This window comes from Pectinophora gossypiella, chromosome 7 (assembly GCF_024362695.1).
Source record: "Pectinophora gossypiella chromosome 7, ilPecGoss1.1, whole genome shotgun sequence".
NCBI classification, from domain to species: Eukaryota; Metazoa; Arthropoda; class Insecta; order Lepidoptera; family Gelechiidae; genus Pectinophora; species Pectinophora gossypiella.
The window spans coordinates 13,417,036-13,441,793 of record NC_065410.1 but is presented as its reverse complement, the minus strand read 5'-3'; the positions used below and the strand labels follow the sequence as shown (position 1 = coordinate 13,441,793).

The following is a 24,758-nucleotide window of genomic DNA, read 5'->3' as shown; positions in this document are numbered from 1 at the left end:
ACCTTAATTTCGATAGTATTGTAAAAAAAATCCTATCCACTAACTTAACAATGGTGCTAATTCCTGTAAACACCATCTAATTTTATTTTAGGTTATATCTGTCATTTTCTTATCCGCCGAAAAGGAAAGGGACGGGTAATCGACAAGCATAAAATTTATGGAACACACGTCAATTTTAAGCACATTTTAAGCACAAATCTAAAACAACCGTCTAAAAATTCGCCCGGGTTATTCATTTATTTACTCATTCTTCCTAAAATTAAGAGCTGTCAATCATCCGTCCCTTTCCTTTTCGGCGGATAAGAAAATGACAGGTATAACTTAAAGTAAAATTAAGAGATGTCTGCAGGAATCGGGGCCAGTGTCTCTTTAAAGTTTAGAGAATTGCCTACTTCAAAACCAAACGTCCACTGCAAAAACACCCACGTAACATAAAATATATTAAATACGAGCTTTAAATGGTGTGAATTGTTCCACACAATGCTACATTCAATACTATCGAAATTAAGGGCCCTATCGATCGTACAAAACTATCGATAGTATCGATACTATCGATAGTATCGATAGCTTGCGCAATATCGAAGAGCGATACTATCGATAGTATCGATAGTATTGATAGTTTTTCGTTTTTCAACTATCGATACTATCGATAGTATCGATACTATCGATAGTTTTTCTTCTTTTAACTATCGATACTATCGATAGTATCGATACTATCGTTGCTTATCAATAGTATCGCCAAAAAAGAGCTATCGATACTATCGATACTATCGATAGTATCGATACTATCGATAGGCCTATCGATTGGGTAGATGATTTTGGCTGTTTACTATCGATAGTAAAACTATCGATTTTTCGGCAACACTAATAGGTACTATACCTCTTCAATCGTGTTTGTGTTTTAGGTTTTTTAGTAGATTTTTACGATTCTTCGAAGTTGTTGCAGAAGGTAATAAGCTAAAAACGAAAAGTTACTTGCTTTAATTGTTTATTATTTTTTCGAAATAACTTTAATAAACTGGACGACAATAATAAATTGTCTCCATAGATCCCGCTAAAATTTCCGTTTTTTTTTCAGGTTGCTCTGGCTCAATTAAAGAATTAGAATTATTTCTAAATAGGTATATGGTGCTTAGCTTATGTTTAAACGCTGTATATAATAACAACTGCGACATCTCGATTACAAAATGAGAGAATTTTCTATTCTTTCACACTTCAAGATAGTCGCTAAATAAACACAATCTGAAGTGACGTCATTCGCTAAATCTACCCCACCCATTGGAGTCAGTGAAATGTAGAGCAATCATATTGGTGGGAAATATTCGTAATCACAACACAATACACTTATAATTTCAAAAAACTTTTGTAATTGAAATATTCATAGACTTTTTTGTTTTTACCAACAGCATAACTTCCACGTAAACAAAGGTGCATGACAAGTAGTTAATACTTAGGTCAAATAGGGACTAAGCTACAGAAAAATAAAAGTTTTAGAAAAAACGAAGCAAAAGTTTGTATTTGCACTGTTTATTTTAATGCGCACAATTTTTACAACACCATCATCAAAATTAAAATCCATACATCTGTATGTCAACTGGCTTAATTCCCTTACTCACAAATAGTCAACATAATTACTTGATTATTTACATTGTACTGTTAAAATCCATAAATAAATCATTATTATAAAATGTCCATTCATTAATATAAAAATGCAGTCAGCAATTCAAAAGTACTAAAAGAAATACCTAACCATATTCATGAATAAGGGGATATCTTAGCCCTTAAAATCTAACATCATAGTTTTGCTATGTCCCATTAAAGGATATAGTTTTTCATTGTGATAAAACTTAATTTCTGGTCAGGTATACAATATGATATTACAGTTAATCATATGCACAATTAAGTGTGATCAGAAATTTGGTTTTATCAAGACATCCTAACAGGACATAAACAGTGCATTCTACTTGACAAATGGCATAGCCAAAGATCATGTATTAGGAACCGGTTTCAGGCTCTTGCTCTTCTGTAGAAAGTGTTCTTGGAGGTGTCATGTGGACATTCAATTGTGAGTACACCTCCTTCTCTCCTACAGCTAGGGGATCTGGCTGAGTAGCCGGTGACGGTACATATACCATCATAGAAGATGGCGATGCAGGTCTGACAAGACCAGCAGTTCCTGTCGCCTCTTGCTCCTCTAAAAACCTGTCCATATAATCTGTATGTCCTGGATGTAATGTATACTTCTTTTTCTCTAGTCGAGCTTTATTTGCAAAGATATCATGTCTCTCTGTCTTTTTCCAAATGTAATAGAACTGCACAAGCTCCCCTACTGACCTAGTCCGGACCTTGTGCTGTCTTATGAGGTGAAAATCCTTTCCATGTGCTTTAATACCATTCTCAAAGTTGCGACATTCCTCCTCTGACCATAAACTTGCGTGTGCTGGGGTCTGTGCAGAAATGCGTCGTCTTCTTAATGCTTCCTCAACATTGTGACCACATTGTTGTAGAAGAAATAGAGCTTCCTCATCATCACGGAGATGCTTCCCCTTAGGGACAGCATCTACACCCGTTCCTGTATTCATAGCACAAATTTTCTTCATATAATCCTCTATCACCTTCTCATCCAAGACACTTGGGTTCCAAAGTAGTTTATCTTCATTTTCATAAGGCAGGGCATCATCATAACTGCACAAGCCTTCAGGTATGCCGGCTTGGTAGTCACTACCAACCATTATTGTTTTTTTCCAGTCTTCTTCATCGGGACTATAATCATAATCTTCTTCCTCTTCCGATGGTGGCCGTGAACCCGATCGAAGGCAGCGGGTTGCTTCCGGACTGGCGGTTTCACTATATAACTGTTGCAAGGCGGATTCAGTTTTTAAATTCTCCTCCGGCACAACCTCTGGTGGTTGTTCAGGCGCTGGTTTATCCATACTTCTATCGTACCCGTATAATGCAAGTAGTTCCTCCAAGGGCATATCACCCTCTTTTTGCAGGCTATTGAGCTCGGCCTTGGGGTCTTGCTGCTCGCCCGCCGCTAGTGCCTCTTCTTCGTCAAGTGTTCTCTCGTCGTCAAAGTCATTTACCATCATATCAACGGTAGGCTCGAAGAGAGACTTGTCGTTACCCACGTCCATACTCGCATCGTGTTCGCTTACATTGGACACCAGCGCGCAATCTGACATGACTGAAGACCACTTCTGATTACGAAGATTCTATCACCAAAGCATGGTAATCATCCACAGTGATTATTGTTAGTCCATGTAGTAGACCATTATAGTAAGTAGAAAACATCACAAATAACGCATATTATGCGGGTTTTACGATAAAATACGAGGAACAAAACAAAAATATTTTGACACGAAACTAGCCACCACAAATGGCTGTCATAATTTGTAAGTAAGTTCGGATACACTATGCAAATATTTGGCATCGCGTGTAATATAATATTTTGTGAAACTTGGTACTTTTGTGTTGCTATATATTAGTGAGTGACCATCTTTACTAGGAAGTTACTATATATTTTAATTTAACAACTTTGCTTGGTCCTTGGGAAAATTTAGTTATAAAAACATTTGTAGATGGGCAGGTAGGTAAATAAATAGGCAGATTGCCCGTCGACCTTAACAACTGAATTTATAACTTTAATTTACCTAACAATAAAAATAAGACGCTTTTTTCATTTAGTTTGTAAGCCATGCACGTGTATCCGAATAGAATATAGATTTTAGTTTTTTAGATCGTTTTTGTAAGCATGATTTGAGATTACTGTATAAAGTTAATGAAATACTTTGCACGAAGTTCTTGCATTTTACTTTATTTTATTAATTCGATTAAATAGTAACACAAAAAAACATTATGAGACGCACGCACGTCATTTTCTGACTTTCTGTAGTTTCTAGTGTCAATAAATGTCATGTTTGTCTGTCAAATGTGAGTGAGTGTATTGTAGGCTTTTTGTAAATTTAACAAAAAATTAAAAAATAGGCAAATCAGAACAATGTTAAGAGAAAAAATAGTTTTTTTGAAGTAATTTATAGTTCCTCAATTAATTTATTGGTATTTAACATGTATCGTAGTTTAGTTATATTAGTTTTATCTATTGTCAAATTATCGCACAGCTTTTCGGATGTAGGAAAGTGGGATTTGCCGCTTAGCGGGGTAAGTGCATTGTATTTTTCCACTACATTCAAATACATGTCTAATGTGTAACAAAGGAAAAAATATCGTCACATTATTGCATGAGAAATAAGCGGCGTAATTTTGATAAGGCGTATTCATTTTAAGCCTATGAGTTTTTTTTATAGTTTAGTCATAGGTACTATGTTTTATTATCGCTGTGCTAGTTAATTACCAGGAAATATGCCGATTGTGTTGGTATTTTACTGGTTATACCATTTCATTACAATGCAATACAAATGTTGATCTCTTGGTATGTACCTACATAGTTATGCCATACTTATGTGTACACATGTTGTTTTCAGGATAACTGCGGCTTCACGCTAGCAAAGTCATTGTTTAAAGACTCGAAACTTAAAGTAGTATGTAAGTATAAAAAAATTATGACTTGTAATTTCGTTGAAAGAATACATGGATGTTTACAAACTATACACAGGATATAGATATGAAACCCTGACACACTGCAATACAGAACTTTATAATACCATTAAATTAAATATTTAACAAATAATAAGAGCAATATGTATGGTTTAACAACACTATAAGCACAACAGTGAAATACAAATGGACACATTTGATTTTTATTAAATAATTTTATTTACAATATTACACATACTACTTATATAAAGTATAATAACTTGAATACAGTTTATTATATGTTCCATAAATATACGTAAACACAAATGTAATCCCTAACTCAACTCAACTTTTGATACAAAGTCATAGGACATAATAATGACAAGTGATCGATCAGCCCAGCTCCCATGTAATGGGCCATGATATTTTTCTATAGGCATAAAATAAGGAATAATACTGTGTATAGAACAGCAACTCTTCGCTCCCCACCAGCAGCTGAGCTAGGTTTACTTCACTCCCTCTTGGTCTTACTTTAGTCGTCAGATGCCACACACACAATCACAGATGCGCATATACAATATTGTCTAATGTGTAGCGTCTGTATAATATGAAGATTTTTGTATGAAGTGTCCAGGGTGTGCTATAGGTACACATAGTCTATGCAATACAATGTCACATCTTTCAAGAGAAAAATGAGGAGAAAATAAATGTAGAATGAAGATTTTATAATTTTAATTCTTTCAATTTGACTGTGACAGAACCCAATGCTGCATTAGTTATTTCTTTTTACACTCTCTTAAAATGTTTTACCTACTTAGTTATATTCTTATAAGTAACAGCCTCCGTGGCCTAGTGGTTAGAGCGTTAGGCTCACGATCTGGAGGTCCGGGTTCGATTCCCGATGGGGACATTGTCGAAATCACTTTGTGAGACTGTCCTTTGTTTGGTAATTACTTTTCAGGCTTGAATCACCTGATTGTCCGAAAAAGTAAGATGATTCCGTGCTTCGGAGGGCACGTTAAGCCGTTGGTCCCGGCTATTAGCCGTAAAAACACCACCAACCCGCATTGGAGCAGCGTGGTGGAATATGCTCCATACCCCCTCCGGTTGATTGAGGGGAGGCCTGTGCCCAGCAGTGGGACGTATATAGGCTGTTTATGTTAAGTAAAAGGTGTTTTACAGTAAGTCTATGAATTGTTAAACAAAAATGTGAAGAAAATTATTATTCAAGGTAAAGCTTAAGCTTTACTTTCATATTCTTTAACTAACTATGCAAACCAGCTCCACCTGAGTACATTTTTTTACTGTAGTAGAAAAGGTATAGACACAGATCATATAATACTTACAGCCGGGTCTGCATGACAACCGCGCCGCGCGCGGCGCTAATTATATCCAGCATTTGAACCAATAAACGATATGAATGCTATCAACGTAGATGGACGGCAAACGGCTATTGGTCGAAGCGGTCAATATAATTCGCGCCGCGCGCGGCGCGGTTGTCATGCAGACCCGGCTGGTCAAACTTGGTAATTGGTATGATATACAGGATATTAGTGACATCGTAACGAAAACTTAAGAGGGATGATTCTGACCATGATTCAGAGTTGATATAAAGTGGAATTTTCCGTCGGAAAAATTTGGAATTGAAAATAATTTAAAAAACATGAAAATTTTCATGAATTTTCTGATATTTTTTGTTATCATACGTACTTGTATGGCTACCTGTACGTTGGGGGATGATTCAGCTCCAGTGGATTTTTTTTTTTCAAGTAGAATTTTCCATCATTAAAGTACGGAGTTGAAAATAACTTTAAAAAAGCGCAAAAAAAAGAAACATGAATACCTATTGCGTCACAAAATTCCACTTGATATTAACTCAGAATCATTATATTATCTAAATCATCCCCATCAGTATCTGTTAGGATGTCACTAACATTCTGTATGTGTCTTTGAACAGTTAAATAGAATAGAAATACTTTATACTTGTGGTTCCCAAACTTTTTATGAGACTTTATTTCATGTACTAAAGTAAAATAAAACTACAAGTTCAACTTTTAATTAAATATTATACTTGTAAAGTAATGTACATTAACAAGCACTTCATTCTCGATATTAGATCATTCTCGCGGCAACATAATACATGAAACCTAATACAAGTTTGGATATGGATGGCAAATTGAGTCAGAAATGATTATCTGCCGACAATGATAACAGTATTGTTTGATAAATGGACAATACAGTCACCTTATCTGTGCTCATATAGTACAGATTATACAGTTTGTGACATGGTTTATAATCTGTACAACTGTAAAATATTTTAGAATAAGGGTCTTTCCAGGCTACGTTCTAAAAAAAAATATAGCTGGCGCTGTTAAGATTTAACTTGATAATTTCATTTACCTATTTTTTCATTGCTTTGGTACATAATTATTCAAAAATACAATGTAATGGCAGAAGTATTTTCTTGATATTTGGATCAGGGGGGTTAAAATGGCCACATCGAAGCAATTCATCTAAGAAAGCAATATTGCTATTTGACATTTGTTTGTATTGCGCACTTACTTTTATATGCACAAATGTCAAATTGCTTTCTTAGATGAATTGCTTCAATGTGGCCATTTTAACCCCCCAGTTCAGTATAGAATTATGTTGCGTGCCACAAATCTTCCACCTTCTTCTCCTTCTTGCGTGCGACCTATATTACTTATCTTTATTTTGATTACTATTTTAATTATTTTGATACCATTATTATTCTGATGAACTGAAGTAATATAGGTCGCACGCAAGATGGAGAAGAAGGTGGAAAATTTGTTGTATCCAAAACTAGAGATAAAAGATGCATTATATGTCTTTTATCCATGAAATTAGAAGGTTAAAAGAAAGAAAATTTCATCCCCATTTACCTATATTTTGGGAATTATTCCCAAAAAAATATATGCCTGGAAAGTCCCTCATTATTGATAATGAGAATATTATTTATGTTAACACAGTATACATTCCATTAATTGTTTTATACTGGACTGGGATACAGAAGAAATAGAATGTGTTCAGCTATTTATCATAGCTACCGAAAATGAAGTAAAGTACCATCATTTTACGGGCGATGGGCTAATCATCTTTCTCCATGCAATTCATCATAATATTAACCTTAGACTTTGTATCAAAAGTGACTGTTAGTTCTCTTCTGATTACTGTTGGCTCCATCCTCCCCTTTTGGGATCAGAGCGTGAGGTTATGTACATATATATACATATATACATATATATATATTTATATATATGTATATATATGGATATATATATATATATATACATTGATCATCATCCGGTTATATTCAAAATAACCGCATAGCAATAAGACATGAACTGAGAAGAGGAATCTATTTTTGAATATTTAAATTGTTTGTTCAGCTAAGTTTTTCGTAATAAGGTATTGCGAACAGATTGCTTTAGGTACAGACAGACATGTAACAGAGACGGATCGGTATTTAACATGTTATAATATTGTCTAATTATCGCACAGCTATCGGATGTAGGATAGTGGGATTTGCCGCTTAGCCGGTTGTATTCAAAATAACCGCATAGCAATAAGATATGAACTGAGAAGAGGAATCTATTTTTGAATATTTAAATTGTTTGTTCAGCATTTCGTAATAAGGTATTGCGAACAGATTGCTTTAGGTACAGACAGACACGTAACAGAGATGGATCCGTTCATAACACTCGAATACATTAACCCAAATTGGACTGTATATAGGTATATATACTTAAATACAGTTAATTGTAACGCGCATTTCCGGTGTACATTTTGAATATTGTGTCAATTAGCGCCGCATTTAGGGTCTTTTGGCCCCAAAACTGCGGCAGAGGTGAACGCCCCGTAGAAACTAATTCATTTTTAATGATATAAATGATAATTATTGGAAATGTTTCTGTATTTCTTTTTGTTTACAAGTCAAGTGCATGACAGAGGTCTACGTTTCGAACCTATTAAGATACAAATTAAATTCAAACATGAGCTTAGAGACCGCCGCATATCTAGAGCAGTAGGCTGGTTTCCAACTAGTCAAATCAGTTACTTTCTTTTTACTGAACGACAAAACACGAAATCACTATAGAATTTGTATGAAAAAGCTTGGAAAAAGCACACTGTGACGTCATAGAAAACCTCCTCCTGAGTTGACGTTTTTTATTATTACGGATTTCTTGATTAAAATTCATAAATAAGTTAAATAGAAAAAAGAAAAAGTTGTTCGTTAGTTTTAGATCTGTCTTTAGTGTTTTTGTGCTGCCCTAAGTGCCCTAACATCTGCACTATTAAAGACCTTTACGAAGCCACTGACAATGCCGTAAGCGTGGCCAATTATTGGTCAGCAAAAATGTAGTATCGATCGCCATCGACTCGCAAAGAAGATTTAGTAATCTGAATTTCATAATTTATCTTGAACCTAGTACACGACCTAATTGATCATTAGTTGTTTGTAGTTATTTGTAAAATTGTATGGCTATGTTCAATAAACGATATTACTATTATAATATTACATTCCATTTTTATTCCAGTACACTGCGATGTGACGGTACCGACAAACATCACAATCGCTTATCAATGGGCTCCCACACGATGTTCTCCGGATTACTTCCATTATTTTGAACAGGTAAGTGCTTGCTTAGACTACAGGTTGTTATAATGAGGGCCTTTCCAGGCTACCTTTCTCAAAAACAATACAGATGGCGCTGTACAGTTTTTCGTCCGTTTAACCTTCATGGATAACAGACTATGGCCCCGATTCCTGCAGACACCGTCTAATTTTATTTTAAGTTATATCCGTCATTTTCATATCCGTCGAAAAGGAAAGGGACGGATGATTCACAGCTCTTAACTTTAGGAAGAATGAGTAAATGAATGAATAACCCGGGCGAATCAAAAGGTATGTCGCTGGTATGCAATCCGTTTGACGTGCTGTTTACTTAACTGTGTCGGGTTATTGACTGATGTAAAATTTTTAGACGGTTGTTTTAGATTTGTGCTTAAAATTGACGTGTGTTCCATAAATTTTATGCTTGTCGATTACCTGTCCCTTTCCTTTTCGGCGGATAAGAAAAGGACAGATATAACTTAAAATAAAATTAGATGGTATTTACAGGAATTAGCACCATTATGCATCTTTTATCTTCGTTTTTGGGTATAAATGATGACCCTTCTTATTACACCCAGCCACAATTACATCTTCCACCCATTAATATTCTGATCAAAATAAAGAGAAGCAATATAGGTATATAGCAACGTTATTCTCTAATAATGTGGTATACATAATGTGATCCAAATATCAAGCAACAATATTTTTTTATATATGCTTCTGCCATTAAATTGTCATCATCATCATCATCAGCCCATTAACGTCCCCACTGCTGGGGCACGGGCCTTCCCTATGGATGGATAGGGAGATCGGGCCTTAAACCATCACGCGGGCCCAGTGCGGATTGATGGTTATCAACGACTGCTAATGCACCAACGGGACCAACGGCCTAACGTGCCTTCCGAAGCACGGAGGAGCTCGAGATGAAAACTTTTTTTTTTGTGGTCACCCATCCTATGACCGGCCTTTGCGAAAGTTGCTTAACTTCAACAATCGCAGACCGACCGCGTTTACCGCTGCGCCACCGAGCTCCTCAATTAAATTGTATTTTGGAATAATTATGTATCCGAGTAATGAGAAAATAGGTAATTATTACGTTAAAGCTGTACAACGCCATCTGTATTCTTTTTTGTGAATGTAGTTGGAAAGTCTCTCATTGTCAGGAGAATTCCGGCTTAGTTGTAACCGGCCGGCCTGTTATAAGCTGTTTTTTCCTTCGCGGGTTACAAAGTCAGACAGGCAGTCGCTTCTATCCGAATCACCATGGGTAAACGGACCCCGTAAAAAACAAGATAACGCTGTGGAGTTAATAAATTCCGGTGTAGTCGTGAATCCCATCTGCGATAAATTGCATCGACTAATGAAATGAATAAATAAATATTCAGGGTATGTTTCACGACTGCCGAAACGTCTAATAGCTTAACTTTAACTGGGATCTGATACAGTCGTGAGCAATATCATGTACCCATTTTAGAACCATTTCGCGTTAATATATTAGATATGTAGTGTGACTTACAGTTCAATTTGTCCAAAAAGTTAATGTGACATGGTACTAAAGTGTATACATATTCATGCTCGTGACCGTACGCTGCTGCTGTCAGACATTTCGGTAGATAGGATATCGTACAGTTTATCAGCTTGAACATTAATAGCTTGAAAAATAAATAGTAAGTTTTTAAAATGGGTCAGATTGCTTTACTGATGTAGAGAGACAGATATTGCTTTTATAATTGGGACATATGACAAGTTGACAACCCTATTATCCGACATACTTTCCTCACGAAGTCAAAACAATGCAAGGCGATTCAAGTCATACCAAAGCAATTCGCAACACCGCCAAAAATGCATTAACAGCAACAATCTTTCGATTGACTGAGGGTCAAATTGAATCGTATTATTATTCCTTTAAAAGCTATTCCCGCGTTTTATTCGGGTAACACGGTTCCCCTCTCCTAATGTACCAAAACGTTGCTTCCTTCCTACTTTATAAAGTCGCATATAAAGTTACACCTCCTCTTTGAAGAGGTTGGGGGCAGATTTTCGAAATAAAAACGATCCACGATTGTTTTCTTCGTCACAAATAGTCCGCATACCAATTTTTTGCGTTCTAACTTGAAAATAACGGCCTCCGTGGCCCAGTGGTTGAGCGTTGGGCTTACGATCCGGAGATCCAGAGTTCGAATCCCAGTGGGGACATATCACAAAAATATCTCGTTTGGTTAGGACATTACAGGCTAATCACCTGATTGTCCGAAAGTAAGATGATCCGTGCTTCGGAAGGCAGGTTAAACCGTTGGTCCCGGTTACTTCTTACTGATGTAAGTACGTAGTCGTTACATGAGTCATGTCAGGAGCCTTTGGCGGCTTAATAGTAACCCTGACACCAGGGTTGATGAAGTTGATAATCCACCTCACAACCCACACGATAGAAGAAGACCTTGAAAATTGCTGAATGCTCCATACAAACTTCCACCCCTCAATTTAGAGAAGTTAGAAAGAGACAAAATATAGCCTATGTCGCTCTCCATCGCTTTAACTATGACCACTTAAAAATCATGTTCGTTTTGCCGTGAAAGAAAGAAAAGAAAGAAGAACCTAGACGTTCTTTAAAAAATATAAAATGCCTTGATGCTTTCAGGTAAATTTTGGTTGAAACCATAGTTAGGGATGAAAAAATATCTTTGCGTGTAATAATAGACACAAAACTTCACAGCGAATAGTGGACTGTGTGAATCCGGAGACGCTGCCGAGGCCACCAGAAGACTACAATGTATCTCAAGTCATATATTACGAGAGAAAGGAGAAATGCGAGGGTAGGAACAGCATCATACCAATACCGGACATCAAGGGATTGGACAACAGCAAAATTGGTGCTGGGGACTCGGTAACTTATAATTCTATGTTTTTAATAAGTAACGTAAACTATTAGATCTATTCTTATTCACTTTTTTCTCAGATTATAACAAATTGTACCAGTTGTGTTGTATAGTTCTACCAGGAGTGTTCCGAAGTCATTTTCATCATAAAGCAAAGTTGCTCAATCTTTGAAGCCACGGACCACTTATTAAATAGGGAATTTATTTATTAAATAGGGAAGCAAAAGAACTTGCTTCCTTCACATACATTGTACATTGTGTGTCAGGATCGAACCAAACGGAATTCCACTAAATGTCAATTATGTCCAAACATAATTGACATTTAGTGAGACTTACAGTTCAATTTGTCAAAAAAGATAATGTGACATGGTACCAAAGTGTATATGTCACCGTAAAATTGTAAATAACGTTAGATTATAATCTATCGATTTGAATCTCGCGAGATTGTGAACTGTCGAATAATTATGAATCGTATCATATTGCTTACAATTTAACGTATTATTTTTCGGTAGATTATAATTTATCGAAGTGAAACCGTCAAATTGTGATACGAAACGCACCTCGCGTGCTATACCATAGAGTTACAAAACTATTAGAGTGAGCATAATGTTAATTTGGGATTCTCTTAAAATGCATAAATGTTTTTGTCATAATTTTAATTATCATAATCCTTTTTGCATAACGTTTTTTAGCATAATAGTTTTACTTTCCCATAATAACATCTAGGAATACTGGTTTGTTAGGTATAACTTATTTTTGGGATTAATAAATAGATATCCATAATTCTTTTTTAGAATAATAGTGTTTTGTCATAATTTTTACAAGGCATAACAGTAGGTTAGGGTGCGGCGGGGGTGGCCCTTGGGCCACCCCTATGCCGCCAGCATGTTTATCTTACACACGAAACGTATACTGAATGATACGTTTCAGATTTTTTAATTTTGATACATTTTTTCTTACCATGTGATGTCAGAATTATTGATTACTTACTAAATAATTAATAAATACGTACTTGATTTCACAATCTTGAAGAGCATTTATTTTATTTGACTGACACCTGTGTTTTATTCCTAACTCTATGGACACAGAACGGTCTACTGTAAGGCCGACCAATCAGGGACAGCCGTCGGACAGTTGACAATTTGACAATTGTAAGATTGTGATTTAACAGTTTTACTTCGATAGATTATAATCTGACGAATAATAATACGTTAAATTGTAAGCAGTATATTATGTTTCACAATTTTTCGACAGTTCACAATCTCGCGAGATAGATTATAATCTAACGTTATTTACAATTTTACGGTGACATATACATATTAATGCTCGTGACCGTATGTATGACAGCTCTTAAACTAGTACCGTCGTCCTTCACTTACAACACGTGCAAGAAAGAGATAGAGCTACTTTTAGTCCTCTCAAATTAAGCTGAAATTAGATTGGTGGTTGTACGAATCGGCACCATTCCAATTTTAAATGTAATAAAAATAAAAATTTGCCCAATGGATTTTTAAATAATCCTGTCATATAATTTCCTTAGAGGATTTATTTTAAACTTTCTTTCTGCTCGGTATGCTGTTTTAGTTGTATTCAATTCTTTACAGAAACTGCCAACGATTCTGTCCGTGAACAAGGAAGGCATCTATGTGTTCTGGATGCGAGTTCACGGTCCGACCAAGTTCAATGTTACCGTACACGTGGAGATGGTGGCGCCCTCTGGCTACCTCTCTGCTGCCATATGGCCACTGTTACCTGTAAGTATGAACTGTAGGTACATTAGGAAGAATAGAACAGTTCGATTTGGTTGTTATGACATCATCGTCATCATCATCACCAGCCCATTAACGTCCCCAGTGCTGGGGCACGGGCCTTCCCTATGGATGGATAGGGAGATCGGGCCTTAAACCACCACGCGGGCCCTGTGCGGATTGGTGGTTATTAACGACTGCTAATGCAGCCGGGACCAACGGCTTAACGTGCCTTCCGAAGCACGGAGGAGCTCATGATGAATTCTTTTTTTTTTGTGGTCACCCATCCTATGACCGGCCTTTGCGAAAGTTGCTTAACTTCAACAATCGCAGACCGAGCGCGATTTCCGAGGTCCTCAACAAGTTATGACATCAACCAACCTCTTATACCACCTTTTTTGACAAGCATGTAGTAGACGCGTGGAATAAACTGCCAGAAACTGTGATCAGGGGATTAGAAAGGCCATATTGAAGCAATTCATCAAAACTCACTTACTGTTATATGCGCAAATGTCAAATTGCAATATTTCTTTTCATATGAAGTGCTTCAATGTGGCCCTTTTACTCCCGGTTCTCCCTCAGTGAACTCTTTCAAAAGTAAACTTGATAAATATCCACCTGAGACCACATCGTCACTTACCATCAGGTGAAATTGTGGTAAAACAACAACCATAGATAGTAGTGAAATGAAAAGCGCAACAAGTGATATGTATGTATAGTCATGAGCAATATCATTTACCCACATTAGAACCCTGTCGCACTATCATATTTGACATTTAAAGAGACTTACGGTTTTATTTGTCAAAAAAGTTAATAATAATAATAATAATAATAATAATAATAATAATAAGGCGTCGGGATGTGACGACCCCATCGCCCCCTGGTGAATTTATCAGCGAACCTGGTGAATTCAACAGTGCAGTCAGTCTCCGCAGGCCAGCTTGTGGCGAGCTGTTGGTGAGTGACGACACCACGGAGCTGAGATCCCCCGAGAGTCGGTCAGGCCCTCCGTCTCCGACTTGCCTTCACTGGCCGGCCGGAGTGGACCCCAGCGGGGGCCGCAGGACTCTCACCTCTGGCTTGCCTTCATTGGCCGGCCAGAGTGGGGCGTTAGAGCTATACGCTCGCAGGGTGGAAGTGAAAGATGCATAAGTCGCGAGTTGGTGAGGCGGGTAAACCGCCTCGCAGAAAGCGGTGTACACCTCTCGACACCCTGAGCTGCTCACAACCATGTTGCTGCCTTGCCGTCCAGTCGCGTCGGCTAGATAGGTGGCCCATCCAGTGAGTGGCGAGTCGCCGCCTGCTCATTTATCCATGTTTACCAACATTGGTCGAGCAGGCGCCATAGTCCCCCATAGCTCCAGTATCCCGGTCCACTAACCCCCAACCCAATAGCCCAGTTCCCTTTGTTCCCATAATCTGCAATAGTCCTACACGAACCGGGGATTGTCTTTGGGTGCACTCCCATAGTGCATACAGGGATAATCGCCGGTTGGTGTCACACCACATTTAGATTAAACTGTCTTAAGGGGCCTCTACGTGTTGGCTTCGGCCCCACGCACGCCTTCCAAAAGTCCGGGCCTCCATAGGCCCGAGATATGAAAAAGACATACAATAATAATAATACCATCATTGATCGAGCATACCAACATTGATCGAGCAGGCGCCATAGTCCCCCATAGCTCTAGTATCCCGGTCCACTAACCCCCAACCCAATAGCCCAGTTCCCTTTGTTCCCATAATCTGCAATAGTCCTACACAAACCGGGGATTGTCTTTGGGTGCACTCCCATAGTGCATACAGGGATAATCGCCGGTTGGTGTCACGCCACATTTAGATTAAACTGTCTTAAGGGGCCTCTACGTGTTGGCTTCGGCCCCACGCACGCCTTTCAAAAGTCCGGGCCTCCATAGGCCCGAGATATGAAAAAGACATATAATAATAATAAAACTTTATTTCGGACTTTTGTACATCCATAATGGTTAGTAAGGGACTTATACTATGTTAGTTAGCACATATTAAATTAACTCGACACAAACCTAGTGTGAGACATGGATGTCAATCCAATGCCTCATAATGGGACAGTCAATTCTGTCCGCCACCACGTTTAAGAGACTGTAATGTGACATGGTTTTAAAGTATAGGATAATAAAATAAAGGCAGTTTGGCAAGTAATAAATAGTGAAACAAAGGCTTCTAAACCGCGTGAATTAGAATACAATATAGAATCGGGCACTGGGTTAGTAAAACAAGATAAAGATGTAGCTGAAGTTTTTGATAAATTCTTCACGAACATCCCTGTAAAAACTACAGAATCTCTCAGGTCCTCTCCTGTTGAAGCTGATATATTATTAAAAAGTAATGTTACTGCTTGCACTGAATTATTTGATTTTAAACGCGTTGATCCGAGTAGTATTGTTAAAGTATTCAAACAGCTGAAACTTAAAACCTCGAAAGATTTATGGGGATTGTCTGTCAAATTGATGAGCTCTGTTATTGATATCTTAGCACCATATCTAGCTTACATTTTTAATATGAGTGTTGAAACTTTTCCAAATTTAATGAAAATCAGTAAAGTTATACCTCTTTTTAAATCGGGCACAAAATCAGACCCCACGAATTATAGACCGGTTTCTATTCTACCAGTACTTAGTAAAATTTTCGAGAAAATTATTCTCGACCAACTGCTATGTCATTTTAATTTAAATAACTTACTCCACAGCCAGCAGTTTGGTTTTACTAAGGGTCGGTCTAAAACAGACGCGAGTGTGACATTTGTTCGACACATTTTCGATGCTTGGGAGAAGTCGCAGAATGCCGTAGGAGTATTCTGTGACTTGTCTAAGGCGTTCGACTGCGTGGATCACGAGACCTTGCTTTTGAAATTGAGGCACTATGGACTAAATAATGGAGCTCTCAGTTTGTTAAATTCATATCTAGGTGGTAGGATACAAAAGGTACAAATCAATAGTACAACTTCTTCGGGCTCTCATATTCAAATGGGAGTTCCTCAAGGATCCATTTTGGGTCCGTTTCTTTTTTTAGTGTACATAAATGATTTACCTTATGTAGTACAGAACCAAGCTGACATTGTGCTGTTCGCGGATGACACTTCTCTTATATTTAAAATCGACAGAAAGTTAGAGGAATTTGACGAAGCAAACAGCGCTGTGTCGCAGGTTCTAAGTTGGTTTACAGTAAATAACCTAGTTCTAAATGCTAAGAAAACGAAGTGTATTAAATTTGTTCTACCAAACGTAAAGAAAGTAAATAATAACATTAAAATTAACGACGAGAAACTAGATTTTGTTGAACACACAGTTTTCTTAGGAATTACTGTAGATTCAAAACTTCAATGGGGCCCACATATTGTATCACTAGCGGGCAAGCTAAGTTCAGCAGCATATGCCGTCAGAAGGATCCGAAAACTCACAGATGTACCCACTGCTAGACTTGTCTACTTCAGCTACTTCCACAGCATAATGTCTTACGGTATTTTGCTGTGGGGTCGAGCCGCTGATGTAGAAACTATTTTCATCATTCAAAAAAGAGCAGTTCGCGCTATTTATAAGCTGCGTTGTCGGGACTCTTTGAGGGAGCTGTTTAAAGAAATAAATATACTGACGGTCGCAAGTCAATATATATATGAAAACATTATGTATGTACGTAAAAACTTATCTCTCCTTCCGAGAAACTGTGAAAGGCATACTTACAATACAAGAAATAAACATAAAATTGCTATTCAAAATTCTAGATTAAGTAAATTAAATTCATCTTTTTTGGGGTTATGTATACGTTTTTACAATAAAATACCAGATAATATTTTAAATTTGTCAGAAAATAAATTTAAAGCTCACGTGAAGCTTACTTTATGTAAAAAAGCTTATTATAAGATTAATGACTACCTAAATGATAAAAATGTCTGGTATTGAATGTGTTCCTCTAGTTATTAAATAACTTGTAATGTATATCCTCATTGGTTTTTAAAAGATGTGTTGCTGTTGCAGTTTCTTGTCATTTCTTCTCCTCAGCCATAACACCTTGCGAAATGACGTAAATTCAAAAATGTTACATTGACCTTCAACAAGTTTATCCACGATAATTACGTTGAATAAATGATTCTGATTTCTGATTTCTGAGTATACACATATTGGTACTCGTGACTGTACATTTCTTTGTGAGGTTTGGTTTATGTGGTAGGTAAACAAAAGTCTGTTTTTTTCAGTTCTTCGGCGTAATGTGCGGCGTGTACACGGTGCTCTGCTCGTGCTGGCTGATAGTGTGCGGGCTGCAGTGGCGAGACCTGCTGCGGATCCAGTACTGGATCGGCGGCGTCGCGCTGCTCGGCATGGTCGAGAGCGCCACATACTACGGCGTGTACTCCTCCATCAACCGGACTGGGTATGTCTATGGGCCTTTGACTTATCTGCTAATTATTGTAGCTTTTTTTTTTACGGATTTACGCAGATTGCGCTACTTGACCGGACAAATAGGAAGCGCTAAAGGTTCTCACCCGGTACAACGTTTAAGACACAAGGCCTGAGGTGCCCAGTTAGGCGCGAACCTCGGCTCAGGGCGTTGTCTGAGAGGAAAAATATTTGAAAGAATTAATCGACCCTAGTGGATCGATAGCGATAAACGATGATTGACTTCATGGGCCGGATTGTTCATATCGGGGCTACATTCACTTATTGCTATTACTCGTCTTATTACACCGTTGAGCACGCTACCTTTCTACTCCTCTGTCAACCAGACTGGATATACAGTCATGAGCAATATAATGTATCCACTTTAGGGCTTTGTCGCACTAACATATTTGAAATTTAGTGAGACTTACAGTTCAATTTGCCAAAAAAGTTAATGTGACATGGTACCAAAGTGTATACATATTAATGCTCGTGACCGTACATACCACACATTTATATATATCGTAATAGCCAAGTTATAAAATCTGTAACTAAGACGAGGGGGTTAAATAAAAATGCAATTTTTTTTTACTCAATTTGATATTTGCGCATATAAAAGTATAAATGTCAAATAGCAATATTGCTTTCTTAGGTGAATTGCTTCTATGTTGCCTTTTTAACCCCCCTGTACCCCCCTGTGTGTTGCTAATTCCTTATTATTGTTGCAGGATCTTCAACGCGGAAGCTTACATGTTTGCCGAATGGGTGTCGGTGGCAAAGCGGGCCCTCGCCAGGATGCTCGTCATCATCGTCTCACTCGGCTTCGGGATTGTCAAGTGAGTTGGCATATTTATACTAATAGTGACAGTAATTTAATACTGTCCCCGATTCCTGCAGACACCTAATTTTAAGTTACAGTAATTTTCTTATTCGCCGAAAAGAAAAGGGACGCATGATTGTCAACAAGTTAATTTCAAAACGAATACATAATATAACACGGGCGAATAAAATAGGCATCTCGCTGGTATGCAATCCGTTTGACGTGCTGTCTACTTAACTCTGTCGCGTTATTGGCCGATGTAAAATTTTTAGACGGTTGTTTTGGATTTCTGCTTAAAATTTACTCTATGCCTGTCGATTACCCGTCCCTTTCTTTTTCAACGGATAAAAAAATGACAGGTATAACTTAAAATAAAATTAGATGGCAACTGCAGGAATTAGCACCACTACCTGTCCTTTTTTATCTCTAAGTTATAGAACAGGACGAACGATAAAAAATGGTTTACTCAAATAAGTTAAGTCGTACAATGGAGCCTATTCGGGGGCACACAAACTTAACCTTATTTTAGTTTGACAGTTGTTAAACTAGTGTCGTCCTTCACTTACAATAAGCGTTGGAAAAAAATAGAGTTAGTTGCAGTCCTGCCAAATTAAGTTGGTGGCTGCCCGAATCAGCACCATTATATCGGAAGTAAAGATAGAACTTTAGATATTCGCAATTCGGTTTTGTCGCACGTACGCGATTCGCTTTTTGATGCTGTCGAAACTGTGCCATAACATGGTCCACTGGTTGAGCGTTGGGATCACGATCCGAAGGTCCCGGGTTCGAATCCTGGTGGGGACGTACCACAAAAATCACTTTGTGATCCCTAGTTTGGTTAGGACATTACAGACTGATCACCTGATTGTCCGAAAGTAAGATGATCCGTGCTTCGGAAGGCACGTTAAGCCGTTGGTCCCAGTTACTACTTAGTGAACTAAGTATGTAGTCGTTACATGAGCCATGTCAGGGGCCTTTGGCGGTTCAATAATAACCCTGACACCAGGGTAGATGAGGTTGGTAATCCACCTCACAACCCACACGATAGAAGAAGAAGAAATATACTTATAACTTCCAGGCTTCTTACAAAACTTTTTTTTCCAGACCGCGTCTCGGCCCAGCGCTCCAACGCGTAGTCGGCACGGGCATGCTGTGGGGTATACTCGCCGGAGTAGAAGCGTGGCTCCGACTTCACCACAAGGCCGACGACTCGAACCGCGACCTCCTCCTGTCTGAGGCACCTCTGTCCTTGTTAGACAGCGCTGTATGCTGGTGGGTCTTTGTCTCGCTCGCTCACACCATGCGCACGTTGCAGCTCAGGAGGTAATACTGACTGTTTTTTATCAATATTATAATTGTATCTTAAAATTATTAGGCAGCTAAATTACTCAATTGTATAATGATATGTTATGTTTGAGGAGCTCGGTGGCGCAGCGGTAAACGCGCTCGGTCTGCGATTGTTGAAGTTAAGCAACTTTCGCAAAGGCATAGGATGGGTGACCCCAAAAAAAAAGTTTTCATCTCGAGCTCCTCCGTGCTTCGTAAGGCACGTTAAGCCGTTGGTCCCGGCTGCATTAGCAATAACCGTTAATAACCATCAATCCGCACTGGGCCCGCGTGATGGTTTAAGGCCCGATCTCCCTATCCATCCATAGGGAAGGCCCGTGCCCCAGCAGTGAGAACGTTAATGGGTTGATGATGATGTTATGTTTATTTTAAAAAAAGGACGTCTAGGGCCCTGTGCCGAGGTTTTCCTTGCAGCTTCTTTTCCCCGGCTATACAGGTTGTGAGAAGCTATAGTAGTTTTAGGCGCATTTCGTCATGTAAAAATTGACGGTTACACTTTGAAGTGTAACTATGTTATCTACCGAATAAAGATATTTTTGAATTTGAATGCTGTATGTTTACTAACAATGGAATAAGATTGTAATTACTAACACCTATGGATTGTAATGTCTGAAAATAAATCTTTATTATTATTTTGTATGCAGGGATGTTTTTTTAGTTTTTTAAAATTATTTTCAATTCTATATTTTTGCGATGGAAAATTCTACTTGATATTAACTCAGAATAATGCGCTGAATCATCCCTCTTAGTGGTTACGATGTCACTTACACCCCGTACAAGAACATACAGGTTGCCAACAAGTGCGTATGGTTGTTAGTGAAATCGTAACGAAAACTTCGAGGGATGATTGTGACCTTGATTCTGAGTTGATATCAAGTGGAATTTTCGTCGCAAAAGTATAGAACTGAAAGTAATAAAAAAGAAACGCTAAACTTTTCATGAATTTTCCGACAGGAAATTCCACTTGATATCAACTCAGAAACATGGTCTGAATCATCCCCCTCAGTATTGGTTACGATGTCACTAGCACTCTGTATATTGTATTATTTGGGAACTGATATTAGGCAGCCAAGCCTATTCTTTTCTTTTTCCCTTTTAATTGTCGTAGCAAGGTTGGTAGCTGGAAATAATGCGATTTTAGCTTGTTTTGTTAAACGGAGGCATGTCGTGTGACGTCATAACACACGGGGCAGGTTCGGTCGTCTATTAAACAAAAATACACTATTTACAATAAACTTTTTGTTTGGAGGAGTTTAGACAAATACGTCACGTCTGTCGGATGCCTAACGACCTGTGGGCTAAGATCACCATAGAACGGTCTCCGAGTAGAGACAGACGTAGGCGTGGCAGACCGAGACACGGAAGAAGATGGCTCGACGACTTGGACGCTTTCCTGTGGGCTTAGCACCGTAAGCACGCGACTCTTTCTCGCCGCGACAGAGATCGTCTGTCTCTTTCTGTGCAGTACTGTGAGAGAGTGACGGGTAACGTATGTCGAGGCGAGAAAGAGTCGCGCGCTTACGGTGCTAAGCCCGCTGGAAGGCTGGCTGGAGGAAGCATTGGAGAGAAAAGAAATAGAGGGAGGCCTTCGCTCAGCAGTGGGACACTTTAGACTAGATAAGACTAAGAAAATATAATAATAAACTTACTTATACAACTAATTGTTTCGTTTCAGAAACACTATCAAGCTGTCCCTGTACCGTCACTTCACGAACACGCTGATATTCGCGGTGATATCCTCTGTGATCTTCATGCTCTATTCCATCAAGTCCTACCGGGTCATGACCTGCATTACTGTGAGTACTTCCTTACTAATTCCTCATTGCGAGACCAATAAAATAATCGAGAAACTTAGCCAATCAATAACCGACCTTATCAACCCTGGTGTTATACTTCCCTTGTTTTTCATTCATTCATTCATCAATCGTTTCATAAGCGCACAAGAAGTCTTCTTTTATCATGTGTGTGTGCGATCTGGAGGTCCGGGTTCGATTCCCTATGGGGACATTGTCGAAATCACTTTGTGAGACTGTCCTTTGTTTGGTAAGGACTTTTTAGGCTTGAATCACCTGATTGTCCGAAAAAGTAAGATGATTCCGTGCTTCGGAGGGCACGTTAAGCCGTTGGCCCGGCTATTAGCCGTAAAAACACCTCCACCAACCCGCATTGGAGCAGCGTAGTGGGGTATGCTCCATACCCCTTCCGGTTGATTGAGGGGAGGCCTGTGCCCAGCAGTGGGACGTATATAGGCTGTTTATGTTATGTGTGGGTTGAGGGGGTGAGATCGACGCCCGACACGAAGCGGTGCAGTGCGGTGCGGTAGTTTTATTCTTTATTTTGCAAATTTACTTACAATGGTGCTAATTCCTGCAGACACCTCCTAATTTTACTTTAAGTTATACCTGTCATTTTCTTATCCGCCGAAAAGGAAAGGGACGGATGATTGATAGCTCTTAATTTTAGGAAGAATGAGTAAATTAATGAATAACCCGGGCGAATCAAAAAGGTATCTCGCTGGTATGCAAACCGTTTGACGTGTGCTGTCAACTTAATCCTGTCGGGTTATTGGCCAATGTAAAATTTTTAGACGGTCGTTTTAGATTTGTGCTTAAAATTGACGTGTGTTATAGATTTTATGCTTGTCGATTACCCGTCCCTTTCCATTTCGGCGGATAAGAAAATGACAGATATAACATATATATTCATTCAAACACAATCTAACCCAACAAACACGCTTACACACGCACGCACACACACACACACACACACACACACACACACACACACACACACACACACACACACACACACACACACACACACACACGCATACGCAAACACATACACACACACACTCAAGAGTACCTACTTATAATTTTAATTGATTGTCTTTTTATTGTTTCTTTTTTCTACCTAAAGCTACTGTATAATTCTATTTAATATCCTCTAGCCCTCGTTGACAATTACTTCCGCACAATATCTCAGGAAGAGGAAATGACTGAAAACCAGCGCTGGATGGCGCCATAGCATGGCTCCATCGCAGCACAAGCTGAGCCATTTCCTTTTGCCCGTATTCGCAATATTCATAATTACTTAGTTTATATAGAAAATGTAAATTGTTACTGGCAATAAATTTATTTTATTCTTATTCTTAACTTAAAATTAGATGGTATTTACAGGAATTAGTACCATTGTCAATCTAAAAAACACATAATGCCGGGTTCTTACAGTCGTGTCATACCGTGATCATGGCACTTGCAGCAGTGTCGAAATATTGGATGTCTCAGATGTAGAAATGCTCATTATTTGCCTTTGAAAAGGGTACTTTAACAGATGGATGTACACAAAAGTTCTTCTTTATCAGCTATCAACAATATCATGCAAATATTATTACGAATTAGATGTATGTCATATCATCTCGGTGAGGTGTGGGTACTTAGATCATCTTACGACGGATATACCTCTGACTACCCCATTGGGATACGTGAGCTTATGTTCTATTGTGTCATGTCATGTGTATTGAACGCGGTAGGAATCCGTCGTTATGTGTTTTAGTGGTAGTTTATACCGCGCAAACCTCATACAATGTCAATGTGTATGAATTCAGGATTGGAAGGAAGTGTGGATGGACGAGGCGTACTGGCACATGTTGTTCGCGGCTGTACTTACTGTCATCATGATCCTGTGGCGGCCCACCAACAACAACCAGCGGTACGCCTTCACGCCGCTGCTGGACAACGCCGAAGACGACGATGGTGCGTACTCTTAACACCCTGCACATAGATATACAGCCTATATACGTCCTACAGCTTGCGAGGTCGAACCCACCGGGTGGTTCCACGTTGGGGGAGGCCCAGCGAGCGCCCGTCAGCGGTGGTAATAGCCGGGACCAACAGCCTAACGTGCCTTCCGAAGCACGTAATCATCTTTCTTTATCGGACAATCTGGTGATTCAAGCCTGCAATATCCTTACCAAACAAAGGACAGTCTCAAGTGTTTTCGACAATGTCCTCATCGGGAATTGAACCCGGATCTCCAGTGCTCTAACCACTAGACCACAGGGGCTGTTATTCCTTATTCTATTCTATTACAGAAGAGGAAGAGCAATTCGTGAACGACGCGTATGGAGTGAAGATGCGTGGCCCAAGTGTCAGCGGCCCCAGCGAAGCGGGCGATGCCCCACACGAGAACAACTCCCTCGACTCGGACCTACGCTGGGTGGAAGAGAATATCCCCACAAGTACTCTACCACTGCTGGATTCCGACGAAGAGATCATCAACACTAAGTTCGAAGTCTCCAAAATGCAATAAACTTGTAAACTATGTATAAATTGACTTTTTATTTAACCAACTTCAAACAACCCAAAACTGTAAGATTTGCTACTTGAA

General features: G+C 38.7%; 3 protein-coding genes across 3 annotated transcripts in view; 2 read left to right on the top strand and 1 right to left on the bottom strand.

Annotated features, from left to right (window-relative positions):
* Positions 1 to 24,758, top strand: part of LOC126368433 (trichohyalin-like) — a 96,454-nt gene that overhangs the window by 23,064 nt on the left and 48,632 nt on the right. The window lies entirely within an intron of this gene.
* On the bottom strand, positions 1,499 to 3,400 carry LOC126368443 (mesoderm induction early response protein 1). Its single transcript, XM_050012445.1, has one exon. The coding sequence runs from the start codon at positions 3,183 to 3,185 to the stop codon at positions 1,995 to 1,997; it is 1,191 nt and encodes a 396-aa protein (XP_049868402.1). The 5' UTR covers positions 3,186 to 3,400; the 3' UTR covers positions 1,499 to 1,994.
* On the top strand, positions 3,911 to 24,700 carry LOC126368417 (transmembrane protein 87A). Its single transcript, XM_050012408.1, has 11 exons — positions 3,911 to 4,161; positions 4,485 to 4,545; positions 9,096 to 9,190; positions 11,886 to 12,056; positions 13,653 to 13,802; positions 18,022 to 18,197; positions 18,931 to 19,038; positions 20,127 to 20,345; positions 22,045 to 22,165; positions 23,977 to 24,124; positions 24,463 to 24,700. Exons 1-11 carry the CDS (start codon positions 4,069 to 4,071, stop codon positions 24,678 to 24,680), a joined length of 1,560 nt encoding a protein of 519 aa, XP_049868365.1. The 5' UTR covers positions 3,911 to 4,068; the 3' UTR covers positions 24,681 to 24,700.

Coding starts and splice junctions, on each gene's coding strand:
- LOC126368443 (XM_050012445.1), bottom strand. CDS start 3,185: ATGTCAGATTGCGCGCTGGTGTCCAATGTAAGCGAACACGATGCGAGT.
- LOC126368417 (XM_050012408.1), top strand. CDS start 4,069: ATGTATCGTAGTTTAGTTATATTAGTTTTATCTATTGTCAAATTATCG. Junction 12,057..13,652: donor AAATTGGTGCTGGGGACTCG/GTAACTTATAAT, acceptor AATTCTTTACAG/AAACTGCCAACGATTCTGTC. Junction 13,803..18,021: donor CCATATGGCCACTGTTACCT/GTAAGTATGAAC, acceptor TGTTTTTTTCAG/TTCTTCGGCGTAATGTGCGG.